General features: G+C 24.2%; 1 protein-coding gene across 4 annotated transcripts in view; it reads right to left on the bottom strand.

Annotated features, from left to right (window-relative positions):
- Positions 1–505: 505 nt before the first annotated feature.
- LOC132917480 (uncharacterized) overlaps positions 506–16045 on the bottom strand; it is a 31024-nt gene continuing 15484 nt past the window's right edge. For 3 of the 4 annotated variants that reach the window (XM_060978238.1, XM_060978237.1, XM_060978236.1), the window contains exons 3-9: positions 13677–13809; positions 13426–13556; positions 11055–11164; positions 10100–10245; positions 5389–5605; positions 793–909; positions 506–709 (exon numbers count right to left, since the gene is read on the bottom strand). In XM_060978238.1, the coding sequence (XP_060834221.1) occupies positions 592–709; positions 793–909; positions 5389–5605; positions 10100–10245; positions 11055–11164; positions 13426–13556; positions 13677–13809 (972 nt within the window). In that variant the 3' untranslated portion in view covers positions 506–591. Of the gene's footprint in view, positions 710–792; positions 910–5388; positions 5606–10099; positions 10246–11054; positions 11165–13425; positions 13557–13676; positions 13810–13922; positions 13945–16045 lie in introns of those variants that run through there. The other variant, XM_060978239.1, reaches the window with a different exon arrangement.

Below are 16045 nucleotides of genomic sequence, written 5' to 3' on the forward strand. Positions count from 1 at the left end.
TAATCGTAATCACGACTTGACTCGACTCTATTAAAATTTATTTATTTTAGATTCTCAATGACGCTTTAATATTTAAGCTTTGGAAGTACTTAAATATGTATAACTGGGTTACATTCACCTTTGTGTGTGACGCTGTAGGTACTGATGGTTCTTTACATATACATTTTTGAGGTATGCGTACAATATGTACATACTATTACGTACGCCGTACAGCAGTTTAGTCATATTATTATCATTATTTTACAAGTTGACATTAATACACATTTCAAGGTAGGTACGACACAATGGTCGAGAATTCCTGATGATGTATAATTCGGTTTTTAATTTACGAACAATATAAAAGTAAAAAGGTATTGTTAGAGATCTTAAAAACATCTGAACAGCATAAACGCTTTAGTTTCGCCGTACAACACAATAAATTATTGTTATTTTGAAGAATCTTGACTAGACATAGATCACTTGGATAACGGAAATAAATACAAAAATAAAAAATAAAACACGTGTGATTGGCAAATAGAACAAAAAAGCTATTTATGTATATATATATTTTTTTGTTCAAGAACTGTACAAATCAAAAGACTAATCAGGTTATTAATAGCAGACACATCGCTTTTTCGGACACTTCGCTCCATAGACAATACATTGGTCTTGGCAATATTCGTCGGCACCAGGTAATCCTTTTATTTCGCCGATTCCGGTACATTGTTCTCTAAAAAATATAACAAATCGATATTTAATTGGCTCAATATTATTTGAAAAACAGATGACACATAGTGCCATAATGAAACTCACGGACAAGTGCAGAATTCTTCGGGGCAGTTTGACGGAAAGTTTACACAATTGTTTTCACACCATTTGTCCATGCCGGGAACAATACGATACTTCTGCGTTGCAACACACACTTGGGCTCTAAATTAAAAGTAAACATTTATATTATATACAGTGAATAAACATATCTACCCTGTTTATTTATAAGATGAAATTTGTTTGAATAAAATTAAAATAATTTTTCTTTATCTTACAAGTTAATTGTAATAAATAAATAAGTAAATGTGGACTATATCTTAATGTACAACGAATTTGCTTGAAAATAATTTAGTCTATACAAAATTAAAAACATAAAATATTATATAAAAAGATTTTTAATATTTAACAAAATATTAAATTTGAAATAACTTGTTTAAAATTGAATGAATACAAAAGAAAAAATAGTATGGACATAGCATACTATCTAATAACCTCTATATACTATTACTTTATTTAATTAAAAAACAAACACAATAAAAAATAATTCATAGGATATGTATATGTTTCCAATCTGTTTTTCCACTGTAAATTATAAACGACACCTATATAATATTATGAAGCAGTTAATAGTGTTGTACATTCGTTTATTTATTTATGAGTTTATAAAATGAAATTAATATTATATCTCTAAGTCATTTCATGTAAAATGGGTCAAGTGATATTATTGAAAATAATTTCATTTTGTGTATAGGGACAGTTTACTACAGCATTATGTTTCAAGATCCAAAAAGATAATAATATGTCGTCTTTACTCTGCAACCACTTAAAATGGTGCGTAATAACTAATAAGTTGGGTCAAATTAACTTTATATTTTCAAATTACATAGGATTTAACTGCTTAAGTTCACATATTGCACTTATTGTGAATTGTAACAAATCCAGACAAATGTCGAAACGTATAGTTCCTTTCGGAGATAAGAAAATTATGATACTATACATATTTTTATAACTATTATAATACTTTTTAAAGCTAAAATATAAAAATATTCAAATATATATATTAATTTATTTTCTTACTGTTTGGTTTAATTCAAATTTATATAATATTACGTATAATATGAAAAACTACATAACTGTTTAGTTCTGACAAAATATATGAAAGTATGCAAAACATTTTTCAGCAATAATATTCAAACAATTTTAATATTACATAAATATAAAATCAAAAAGTTTATTATTATTTCATAGAAATAAAAAAAAAGCCGAAGGATTGAAATTGGAATATAAATTAAAATTCTTTAATGTTTAACCAAATTCTGAAATGTATTAAATAATTTTTATTAATCTTGTTTTTATCAGAGATATTTTCGAAGAAAATAATAATGTAATATTATACAGGAACTGTATAATATTGACATTTTAGCAGGTGTATTAATATTGGTAATGCTTCACCACGAAAACAAAATTGACTGAACATGAATAATGTGATTACGTATATGTATTTTGTAATGTAATTGTTCTCTATTATATATTTTATTTTATTATGATAAAAGAAATCATAAAAAATTCAAGGAATTTTTACGCTTTATTATACTCGATTAAAACCAATTGATATCCATTAATAATTAAAAAATGTTATTGTTTTTATCATGACATGGAATAGAATTTTTCAAAAACTTGTTCTAGAAATAAAACCAATAAATCACCAGAAGGCCATATTAGTTAATACTGACTTTATTATAAGTTTAAAAAACTTTTGAATAGCATTCATTTCCATAGTATTAAAAAAGTTTCCGGCATTAACAATTTACCTGAGTCTCGAGTCACTAACAAAAATGAATTATTATTCGTTAAAATATGATTTTATTTATTTATGCATATTTTTATGTATTGTAAACTTTATTAAGACCAACAAAAGTGGAGAAACTCTGAATATATTAAAATACAGTCATGTATTCTTAGCATTTGTAAGTTGACATTTTGAATTATCTTTGCGTACTTTTAAAACATTTTACTCTGAATTATTACTTTAACATTTTACCTACTAAATAAATATTTCTAAGTTGATTATTTAGAAATGGTGTATATAACATTGTTAGTTTTTCATTTTAACTGATTCATAATTAATTCATATCGTCAAAATAAAATATACCGAACTTACAACGATTTATATTACTTACTAGTATATTACTTTAATAATAATGAAACATATAATATTGTAAATTGACGAAGATTTACAAAGTATATGATCGTAAAAAACAACTACACAAAAAAAAAATTATTTTGAAAATACGTGAATTTTAAAAACAATTGTTAATTAGTAAAGACCTTAGTTAATAATTCTAAAATGAAATTAAAAATCATTATTCATCATAAACGACTAAAAAAAATATAATTCGTTCTTTTTTTCAGAGAATTAAACATTGATTATCTATGACCATGACAAGTAACAGTTTAAAACTGTCAAAGGTGAATTTTTTATTATTATTAGGTGCCTTTGTCACATTATGCGTGATAAATATTTTGTATAGCTGAGTAAGTAGGTAAGTAGAACATTTTTAAAATTAAAATAAAGTCAAACTGTTTGACTCAAACTGTTTGACTCAAACATAATAAATATTTTATCTTAGTATACAATATTCAATTGAAAATATGTTTGAATAATAAATCACACAATTAATTTAAAATTAATATTTTATGAAGAATGATTTACATTTTTAATAATTGCATAAAAAGAAAACTCAACTCTATTTTGTAAAATGGTTTATTAATATTTAATTATTCCATTAAAATAAATATTTTCGAATTGCTACTTAGTGAAAATGTATGGCTGTTACTGAAAGCTGGAAAGTGACAAATATATTAATATATATAACCACAAAAAGCTTTTGCAGAGTGGAAACTTATAACTTGAGCCACTATTTTCACTTGTACATGAAATTAATTAAATATAAAGTAATTTCCTACTTAAATTTTGAAACTTTCCTTTGAAAATGTTTGTAAATGAAGAATTTAAATGAGTTTTATTAAATTTTAATAATTTATAAGACATGTTTAAGTATTTTATAATTAATATTGATGAAATTAAAAGCGATATTTATAAATTATAATGGAAAGAAAATGCTTATACAATTTTTCAGTCGAATAATATAATAGATTAGGTTATATGGTTATACTTATAGACTATGAATCTCATTTAATATTTAATTTGAATATTAATAGTATAAAAAAATAAACAAAAACATTTTAATGTTTGTGTAACTATTCTACGAAAATAGTATGTTCTGTATCGATTGTCGAAAGAAAAAAATCTTTAAACAGCGCTTGTTTATTTACACTTAACAGTACAGAACAAAAAGCTATAAAATGAAATTTTTTGTTATATTTAACAAAATTAAATACCATAAAAATGTCAACGCTCGCGTATAATGATAAAATTATGAACGTCGTCGTCGTCCGTAAATAATCACGACCGTACTATTACACGGGACAAATGGGACGCGTGAAAAAATTAACGATTTCAAAAAAAAAAATACATATTATTATTTCGTGCCTTATACGTTGCATTGGCGTAACGGAGAAAAACTCAAATTATTATCACATTTATTATGGTATAAGACATAAGGGGAAAAGATTCACAAATCAAGACACAACCGTTTTGACCGAAATACTCCATTATTTTCTGGTCGTGTTTTGAGAGTCAGACACTCGAATAAGTGAAATGTTTAACGCTCAAAACCGGAACAATACTAACGAATCGGAAACACTGTGTCCTGTTAAAGAAAATAAGCAGTCATTGCAGTCGGTAAATTCTTGGCCAATTTCGTTTTACCAAACAAAAAATAAAAATTATATTGTTAATATTATAATGAGACAATTCTAGATTATAAATCTACAAAAGTATTCTGTGTTAAGTAGTATTAAAAAATTACAATTTGACTTGTTTTTATGGAAGAAATATTTAAAATTGAAATCTACTGATTTTTCCATTATACTAGGTAAAAATATTTTGAGTTCACTGAGATAATTTTAATGATCTAACTTTGTTCATCTACACATTTAACTTCTAAACAAATTATTTTAACAACCTATTAACATGACTGAATTTTATATGTATAATAAATTAAAAAGGTTTTATTTTTATGTATACACATGTAAAGAGGTTATTTAGTTATAGCCGTTATAGGTACTTACCTAAAACCTATATAACAAGTAAATTGAAATATACTAACCTATCTAGAAAATGTATATATATTTATATATATATAGGTATTTATAAATTTAGTTGGGTAGACAATAACGTAATGAAAAGAGAAAATGTATGCTAAATACTTATTCTAACTTTCAGTACGCCACCGACTTCGCGTAAACTGTATTTTTGGCAAACTTATATAAACGCTTTTTTAAAAATTGTTTTAGTAAATTCCAATAAATTTGGTATTTGTATTGTTAATTCAAATTCCCCCCCCCCCCCCAATAAATTGTACATAACACCGAACCCCCAAATGTGGGACGGGTCACAATAATATTATTATTGCCCGTGTTTTCAACATATTTTAATAAACCTTTGTATGTGTATTAGAGTGTAAAAGAGGATAAGCACGATCGACAAATCGACGGCGGCACGCGCGCGTGACATACTTGACCACAAGTGGGTAATAAATTTGCGGCGCTATCCTCAAGTCATCGCCCCGGAGAGCCGAACTATAGTAGAGTTGCTGAGGCCTGTTGTGTATGAACTGCGGTGGTAGACCCGACGTGCTGGTCACAATTCGGATGTCCGCACAGTTCCGGAACGTTTCCGGTCGCCCACAACCCAGTCCTTCCGTACCGTTGTCGCATTTGCCCCACATGTTACCTGTGAACAAACACATAACGATTACGACGACTGCCGAGACATATTATGCGTTACGTACTTTGTACGTTTTAAAAACAATAACACCCAGTGAATTTTTAACGACGCTAAAACAACGTTAAATAATAATTATATTATAATTTTATAGTGGCGCACTTCTCAGGTTGAGAAATAGTCGGGATATACATTTTTGGAACGTTTAATGATAGAAATTATTATGTAGGAGGTTCGTTTAAAATTTTCGTTTTTGAGAAGAGAGGGAACATAGTATTTAACCATGACCATTAAATAAATAAATAAATGACACTTTTGATGAAAATATTGCGTACGCCACTGCCCACTCATCTTATAACAATGTATTTTATATTCTATTCTATATACGCCAAGTACACGAGTTTAGAGTAGTACGAGTTCGATGAAAGTTAGTATCAAAGAAAATATAATATTTTCACATGAAATCAATTACCTAAGTAGATTCTGGTGTGAAATAAAAAATATGTGTCGTGTCGAACTCAAATATTAACGTTCCATTTTATCTAAGTAAATAAACAAATATTCCAATTTATTTGGTGCATTATTATCACGCACCAAAGTTAATTGCACTTTTTGTAATAATAACAATTCTTTGAATACAGCAACATTTACACACTCTCATCAGTTTTCAAAATTATAAATAAAACGTTTTTGGCCCATAGAATATTATTTTACAAATGTATAATAATTTAATTTCTTTAAGATTTTTTAAGTAGATTTTTATTAATATTAACATAGTATATTAGTATGTATACGCTTTAATTTAACTTAAAAACCTAAAAAAAAGTTGGCTACGTTGTAATATAAAAAATATTACAAAGATAAATAATTAATATAATTTTGGAATATATTTGATTTAAATATATACATTAATGTGGTATTATTTACCATATATTATGGGTACTAAAGATTTTGACAGTTCAATTATTTTACAATCATAATATTAACTAACCTACACATTTCATTTAGTTTATGCAATTTAAATTATCGAAATTCTAATTGATTAAGTATGACTTCGATATACGTAATATGTAGAATATTTTAAAAAAATAAAATAATTTTACAAATTTTTAAAGAAATACACAGTATTACTTACGCCCAAAATGTAGTATAATTTACTTAACAGTTAAATATAGTTTTTCTAAAACTGTTTGAAATCAATAAAGTACAATACAAACTCGAGAATTACTATTTAACAGTATATTCGGTATAAAATCATATAGACGTGTACTCTGTTTGCTTGAGCGGTATGACCACAGTTGTATTAAAATAAGTTTATAAAGCACTTCGCTGCTAATGACATAATAATATGACAAAATAACAAAACACAAAATAATAACATAGAAACATAACAATAGTGACTAATATCTATTGTTAATTTATTCTATCGCACAACGTACAGTACTCGAGCAAATCCCTCTCGGAACCACATCGTCTCTTCCGTTTAACATAAAACGATAGTAGCCGCAGATGGTAGCCATGCAGTTCCGACACAACTTTCAAAATCACATAAATTCGTGTTTCATTAATATTATTAAATAGCTATATATTTTATAAGATTCGTGAAAATGGAAATTTATATATAAATGGTATAATAAATAATATAGTAATAATAATATGCTATTTAACATTCATAATTTTATACTGCAAATGAAACGAATGTAGTTTATTCAAATAAATGTACATAATATTATGTTGTCTATTTTTGTTTTAATGTACAAGTCAAGTGTTTGGTTTTGGATATCGATGTGTCGTCCAATTGGTATAATATTGAGAAGATACGCCAATATATACAAACACAAGCAATAACCTATTATTCAGTACACAGCTTATTACTTATTAGTATAGTTTATTGACGATAAAAAAATATTTTTAATACTATAAATACTGCGTATAATATGTACTTATGTGTATAAATACAGTCTATATTGATTATAATATAATAAAGGGTTGAATAATGAGGAAACCAATATGTTACACAAACTACATACCTAAGGTAACAAGATACTGCGTGATATGCATTATTATACAGTTATTTTTAAAGAAAAATCAAATTTCGTCTTCTGAATAATTATTCGGAAATTATTTTATAATTATAATAATCACTAAAAGATATAACCAATCTTGTTAATATTTACATTTTAAATTAAATAAAAAAAAATTTAAATTATTACTGATTATTTGGTCGTAAAACACCCACGGCAATGGTATGGTTAAAATTGTCTACCCAATATACCGTGTTATCATAATTATGTCATTAATTTTTAATAATTATTAGTATAATATTATTAATATTATAAATATTGTTTTTATTTTTATAAATAACTTTTTGACAAAATATTATCAAAATTAACTTATAGTGTTTTAATAATACGTAAAATTACTTGGAAAATATATGAAAATACACATTCACACAACAACCTAGATTTCCCTTCATCAATGCCGTAATATTTATTTTGTTGAAGTACTTACATCAAAGTTCGAATTTGAATAAATTATAATATAGACATGTTACATTAACGTTGTATCAATCTTTTTTTTACTAGATCAATCATTTTCATGCATACGTTATTCACGTTTTCATAAAACAGAATAATTTCTATTGGATAAAATATTCTTATTACCTAAATTGTTTCAAATCGTATTTGTATTAAAAAAATAAAAACCAATTGCACTTCAATTCATAAATAATTAATTTACAATCCAACAAAAAAACATTATTTTAATATAGTCGAGTATTTTTCGCGAGTAAATTCAATTTTCCAGGAATAAATTATCATGAAATAATTTTATGTCAGCTAAATATTTATTGTTTTAATATTTAAAAACTATTTTTATTTTATTTCTAGTAATTGATTTATTACAATAATTTTAATTTCAAGTTTTCTCTATAAAAAAATAAAAGATATATTTTAAGTTAATTTGAAAATAATAATATATTTGCATGAACTGGATCTTAAGTATTAGGCAAGAAATTTAATATTTTATGTTCATTAGCTAAGCTAGTTTTTTTTTTTTTAAGAGATAAATATTTTTATTTAAAAAATCTAATGAATAATATACTTGATTAATAGATAAGCTAATAAATGTGAATACAAAATGTATTGATTTAAAAAATGAGTTTATAAACGTGCTAAAAATATTTTTAGAGGAAATAAGATAGTAAATTTGTAAGTATATACCAAAGTTGTGACCCAAAATTTTGTATACAGTTGTAATAATCAAGAAAAAATATATTTCTTTATAAACTTAAAATACTAACTCAAAAACGGTTTACTTTTATTTTTAAATAAGTAAAAAGAAAGTTTTAGAATAATTTAAGTTTGTCCAGCTATCAAGATTATTTACTTAAAACCGCATGTGCAACACATACTAATATTATATTTATACTTATTGCTTTATTTATAAAAGTTATCAAACGTGAATTTATTTTTAGTATGCTATAGAAAAGAAAATTAGAATCTTTTGAATTGAATTAACTATACATTCAACTTTATGTCGTGCAATAAAAGCAATTCGTTTCACAAATTTGTATCTAGACAATAAACTAAAATTATAAAAATTATTTCAATAATAATTGCAGTTGTTATATTCTATACAATTCAGATAATATACACTTGTAAATTTGACAGTAATATTACTTTGTACTGAAAACTATACATCATATTATTATTAGTTTAATAATTATAAATAATTAGAACAGCATTATTAATAAATTTTAGTTTCATGAAGTTTATTATTCTTAGTTTTTAAGCAAGTATCGACTGGGATAAACTTTTAATCATAAAAACTGATAACTCGTTATGATTTTCTACAAAATTGTTCAAATCCTCCAAATTTACGTTCGATTACAATTTAATTTAGAAATACAAGTTTAGCAATAGTGACGTTTTAGTAGATATTTAAAAGTATTATCAATTTTTAAAATAAATATTTAACTATAATATACGATAAATAATTAAATATTAAAAATAGCGTTTATAATGTACCAAATGTTATCAACATTTAAACTCTTTAAATATTTATAAAAAATATTAATTGTGCTTTGTATTTTAAATTTTAAAATTGCTGTCAGAACATTTTAAATGGAACTTTGTATTAAATTCCAAAAAAAAATCTCAATAAAATCGTTACGTTGGATTAGCCAATTTCGTCAAACAGTAATCAAAATGCTCGTTAAAAATTAATATGACTTTACCCTGAAGTTTTTTTTTTTAATTTTAGTTAGAACAACTTATTAGAAAGTTGATAAATAAATAGTTTCCTTTTATACATTATATTAATATAGAATAAAATTTAAATATTCCCTACAAAATATACCTAAGTAGGAAAAGTTATAAGTATAAAATTGATATACCGAACCTACTACTCGAATAAATTATAGAAACACAAACTAGTAATTACAAAGACACAATAAATTATTGACAAACGCTTAAAAAATAACTTAATTATAATCCTACTCACCCGTATAATAAGTCCATTGAAGAACACACTGGGAGCACGTGAGATAAGGCGGTAATCTCACTTTATACCTGAAAATATCTTTCTTCTTTGAATTTTCCGGGATAAGATATCGAACCTGTCGTGTACCAGATATGTACAACGGATACCTCAAAAAAAAAAAATCAAAATATATCTATAATAAGAATAATTATAAAGTTTAAGTCATTTTTTTTTTTTATTTATTGATATTTTTATTTATTTATTTGAAATACATGCACAAATACATTCAGTACAAGAAATGTAAAATATTTATACTAATTAGACAATAAAAATGCCTAAACAGCAAAAATAAACAGTAAGTAAATCTGTTAACGTAATAATTGTATAGGTTAGTATACAATATATTAAATAAAAAAACTTACAGTTAAAAAGATAATATACTAATTTATATCGCTCTTTAAAAGGAATGAAAGATATCAACAGTTTTTTGTAGGTTATTACAGGAAACTAATTCTCTGCTGTTAATAGGGAGAAAAAAGCCGTAGTGTTTTGTGCTTAGAAATATGAAATGTCGGAAGATCTCTACAGTTAAATACAGGAACTGACATATTAATTAGACTAAAAAGAAAACTGTCTTTAATTTAGCCATGTAAGATTTAGTAAATAAATATGACGTCAAAATATAAACGCCTTGAACTTAAGCAATTATTAGGAATTTCCATATTAATACATCTTAGAAATTTATTCTGAACTGTTTCAATTTTGTTTATTCAGACAAATTGATATAGCTTCCTTAAAGTCATTAAATAATAATTCAAAATTAATAAAATAAAACATAAACCGTCTTGTGCTGTTAATAAATAAAAATATTAAACCATTCTGAATGAAATTAATATTAACGTGCCCGACTGATATACGCCTTGTATAATCATGTTTAGATGATTCGTATAACTCTAACGCACACTTATTTGCTTACCTTTCTATACAAGACTGTGTCGCTTCGTATTTAGGATTATTATTTGGACAGAGATACATTTCAAATCTTCCTTTGTGGTTAGCAGTTAATTCAATTTCAACATCAATCGTCTGAAACCCAATGAACCATTTATTATTTTTACTATAATATGATAATGAAAAATAATTTAATTTTATATTAGTTTTTTTTTGTGACGTAACATCAAACATTTATTTATTATTTTAAAGCAAAGTTTCACATAACTTTTCTACATTACCACTAGTAAAAATAATTTTTTATAGTGTTTTTTATAGAATTTTATATTATATAATAATAAAAATAATATAAAGACAATTTTATAACTTAAGTCATCTGAACATATATGAACATGATTCATAACATGATTACCGAACAAAAACTCAAAACGAATACAATTTAAATTAATTGAATTTAAAAACAAAATAATGATAAGAATGATAAAAATAATAACTGATTAATGTCTTAAAGATTTATTTTAAAATGTATAATATGATTAAATAATCGAATACCATGGCTTTTTATTCAACTAAAATTTCAAATGTATTGAATATATTTTATTCATGACTAAATTACATGTAATTTTGTGAAAGTTATTCTTTATAGTTTATGATTAATTATTTAATATATATATATTTTAATTAGAGAGAAAGATAAAAGATACATAAAAAATAATACTAAAATAAAATATAAATTACAAGTATATCTAATATCTATTACTTACTTCAATATTTATAAATGAAAATTACTGAGAAATTCAATTTTAAAAACACGAGTACTGAGCAGTTGTTATAAATTCTTATAACTCCATTACGGTAATCCATCACATTTTAATTTAGATCACTAATATAAACTAATATTAGTTTATTTTTTTCTATTTACGTGTACATTTTATTTGTAATAAATTAGAAAAATGGTTGTTTGTTATGAAAATAAAATCAAATATTAAATTATATAAAAATAATTTTCTCATAAAAAATAAAAATAAGTTACGTAGAAATACCCATCCTAATAGCTACAAAAGAACTTTTGAATAACAATTTTTTCTTCTGGTAAATGATATTTATATTTATTTAAATGCTAATATTACGTGGTTTAAATATTAATTTAATATTATTTTCTTAAAAAAACACAATTGTAAAAATTATAATCATTGCAATGTTAAGGTAGGACAACGTGAAAATTCTTTAAAAATTGTCAATTTAGTCAAAACCAAATAGGTATGATTCATTTGGTGATAAAAATGTTTTCTTTACTAAGTATTCTAAATCTAATGTCAAATTTAAAACATTTAAAATCAATTAATATTTTTTACTTATAATAAATAGATAATGCTAAGTCAGAATAGTTGGTTTTTTTTTTTTTAAATAACATTTATCTATGTGAATATATTGTTATAAATATTTATTTTTAGATATAAATTAAAATATGATAATATTAATTTTTATACATAAGTAACCGATAAAATATAAGGTTTTTAAAAATTCTATGGAATTAAACAACAAAAGTTTATTCTACTTATAGAAATGTCAAAACTTTGCGACCTACTTTATATAATATGGTACGTTTATTATCAGTTTAAAAATTGTAATATTTTAAGTTTATTAGTAAACCAATGTAATTAAAAATAAACGTATTATTTATTTAAGCTACATAAAGAGCTAAATTTATGAACAGCTAAAACAAACTTAAATTACTTTTTAGATGCAAATCCAATTTTCGTTTTAATTAAAGTATACTGTGTGCATAAACATTAGTACATTTCAGCGTTTTATGATCGTCGAATTTCTTTAAAAATCAAAATTAACTGTATATTCTCTGATATCATTATCGTAAATTTAAAAAATATTATATTATGTAAATTATTATTGTAAACATACAATTTCGATGATCCTAATTCGTATCAGTTTACTTAAAATGTTGACGATTTTCAAAAAGCTTTAGCTCATTAAAGGATTTCAATACTGAATGATATACCGAGTAAAACTTTCATTAAAACTTTTTCCCACATTGTGTATTATTAATATTTCACGAGGCCATAAAAGTTCTTAAGAAAAGTTAAAGTGTAAATGGTAATTACTTCCACATAGATTTTGTATTAGAAGGGTTTTTTTTCTTTTTACTTTGTAGCCAAACTTTATTCAACAATCAAATAAGAAGGCAATTCATCGAACGAAATCATCGCAATGATATTTAGGTAGAAATTACGGGTAATAATAATTAATTTATGATTGAAGAATAATAATCACGGTAAACGTGCTCGAGACTATCACAATAATGGCACGGTGTTATATTATGCGCATCATTTATTCGAGTATAATGACAAAACGTTCATAATTGTTTCAATTGACCTTACCTGACCTGCAAAATAATGCCTGCTGATTATCCCTCTGCCGTATTCACCCCCCGCTTCATGTCGCCTGGGTTGAGCTTGATCGTACGCGTCCCCGCACACTCCGCATTTCCCGTCGTTAACGCTCCATTGAACTAAAAACATACATTATTACTGTCTTACTTGTTTTTTTCTTGACTCAACGTTTTAATATTAGCAATTCAAGCTCGTAAAGAAAAAAATAATCAACGGATTTTCCTCGATCTGGATCGTACCGGAATAACCTCCGCAGAACAGTTCGTTATCGTTGTAATCGACCGGATTAGGATATCCGAACCGCCACATACTGTTTCTTGACGGTGGCTCCATAAGTCTCCCGTGCCCGACCACAGAATCGAATAGATAAACCTATTGAAAACAAAAAAAATCACTAAATTTAATATTAGTGCACATATAAGTAGAAAAAATATGTTGATAAATTTCCACCGATAATATAATATTATTATAATATTATACCTTACCTATACGACAGTATAACAATAGAGTTGACCTACTATACATATTCGATGATTCAATACGATATTCAAAGAAAACTATAAGAAATATTGAGGTACCACTAAGGAAAAATACTTAACACCTTACAGATGTATTTAAATGGCCAAAAAGTACTTATGTGTAGTAGCTATTATCAAGTATTTACTAGTGTGTTAGTCATGAACACCTATTTATTGAAGTTGTAGCAGTCATAAAAAAATAAGGAAATACCATAGTATTTAGAAATCTAAATGCTGAAACGCTGATGGTGACTGCTTTCATTATTTATAGAAATTATACATAAAATAAATAAAACTATTGGTATTAATGTTTAAATTTAATTTATGTTTCATAAAATAATATTTAATAAATGAAACTTTAATAAAGAGTAGGTACTTATGATGAATATTATAAATCAAGAACTAGGCAGAAAAAAACATTTAAAAACTATAGTATATAATAATATTATGTAGTATTGTATACTATGTACATATGATGTATTTTACAATTTAAATTCATAATTTCTTAAGAACACTTCAAAAATTATTAGCTACCTAACTATACTATTTGTTAGTTATTTTTATATTATTACGTACCTTTTTCATATAAATTTATCGAAATTATACATTGATATAGGGAAAATTCCGAAATAAAAAAATATATTATTAGCCAACAATAAAATATCATAAATTAAAAATAAATGTAAGAATGTAATATTACATTACTTATACAACGATAATTTTTTTATTGTCTAACTTTTATTATTGTAATTTGTAAGTAAATTTGATTTCAGTATTTTCGGTTATTTTATGGAATTGTGTAAACTTTAAATGAATACAATTTTCGAATTACTTACTATTTTTCATGATTATAGGTTTTTAATTTATTTTAAAATAAAAACAGATTATACGCTTTATTTAATATTTTTAAGTAGAACATTTTTTATAACATTGAATTATTTTTAATCGATCGGATTTTAATTTACGAGTAATATGGTGCAGCAAGAGAACAGTATCCCCTATACTCTGTTGACTGTTTCACTGATCTTAAAATGAAATTATTATAAAAAGGGCTGATATTTGAATGTAAATACATATTTTTACCGGAACATGAAAAATTCCTTGAGAAACGAATTTGTGATAAAATTTATATATTAAAAGTCATATTTTATTTTACATATTTCATCATAAATACATATTTTTACATTAATTATAATATTTCCGTATTTTTGTTTTTGTGTATTAAACATTTCGTTTATAATACTCAAAGCTAAAATAATTTGTCAATTTCTATCATCAAAATTAGAACAAACGTGTTTTATGGTCATAAATGATAGTAGATAGTCATAATATTTTTAAATGTTTACTGTATTTAATTTAGCGATAATTTAAAATACTATCTAACATGTAACTGTTTTACTTAGAATGAAAAAAATATTAAAAAAACAGTTGTATTTCATTAAACAATTTAAAAAAATCGATTTAGTTAAATATTAAGTTAAAAAATAACAGTATATCCTTCAACTCCTTGAATAAAAATTGATTCAATATTGTAAACTGTATTTAATTATTCAAATTGGATATTTTTTTATAATTCTCTATACCATATTTTGATTATTTCATCAATATAATATAATTTTGCATTTTTTAACTTAAATATTAAATCCAAATTACAGCTCTATTATAGTTATAAGTAGAATAAGTAAACATTTGTTCAATTATAGGTAGGTATATTTATAGTATACGCACTTGTTATTAATACATAACATTTTTAAAACAATATTTTGCTTCAGAATATTATACAGTAAGTATTGATCTACATAAAAAATTCAAAAATCTAAAACCTTATTACGGTAATAAATAATTGTATAAAAATCTTTATTTCCTCAAGCTTTTGCTTTGAAAAATGGTTTGTGAACACTAAACTGCCGTCTAACAATAAAATTGTCAATCTAAAGTTAATGAAAATTTAAATATAGTTCCTTAAACTTGCATAATACACTGATTTTACCCAATTATTATATAGAAAACTTTTGAGTTAAAAAAAACTTTATAGGTAAGAACACAATAAGTACGTATGTTGAAAATTACATTTTTAAAACAATATAGTT

The sequence above is a fragment of the Rhopalosiphum padi genome, chromosome 1, assembly GCF_020882245.1.
Source record: "Rhopalosiphum padi isolate XX-2018 chromosome 1, ASM2088224v1, whole genome shotgun sequence".
Lineage (NCBI taxonomy): Eukaryota > Metazoa > Arthropoda > Insecta > Hemiptera > Aphididae > Rhopalosiphum > Rhopalosiphum padi.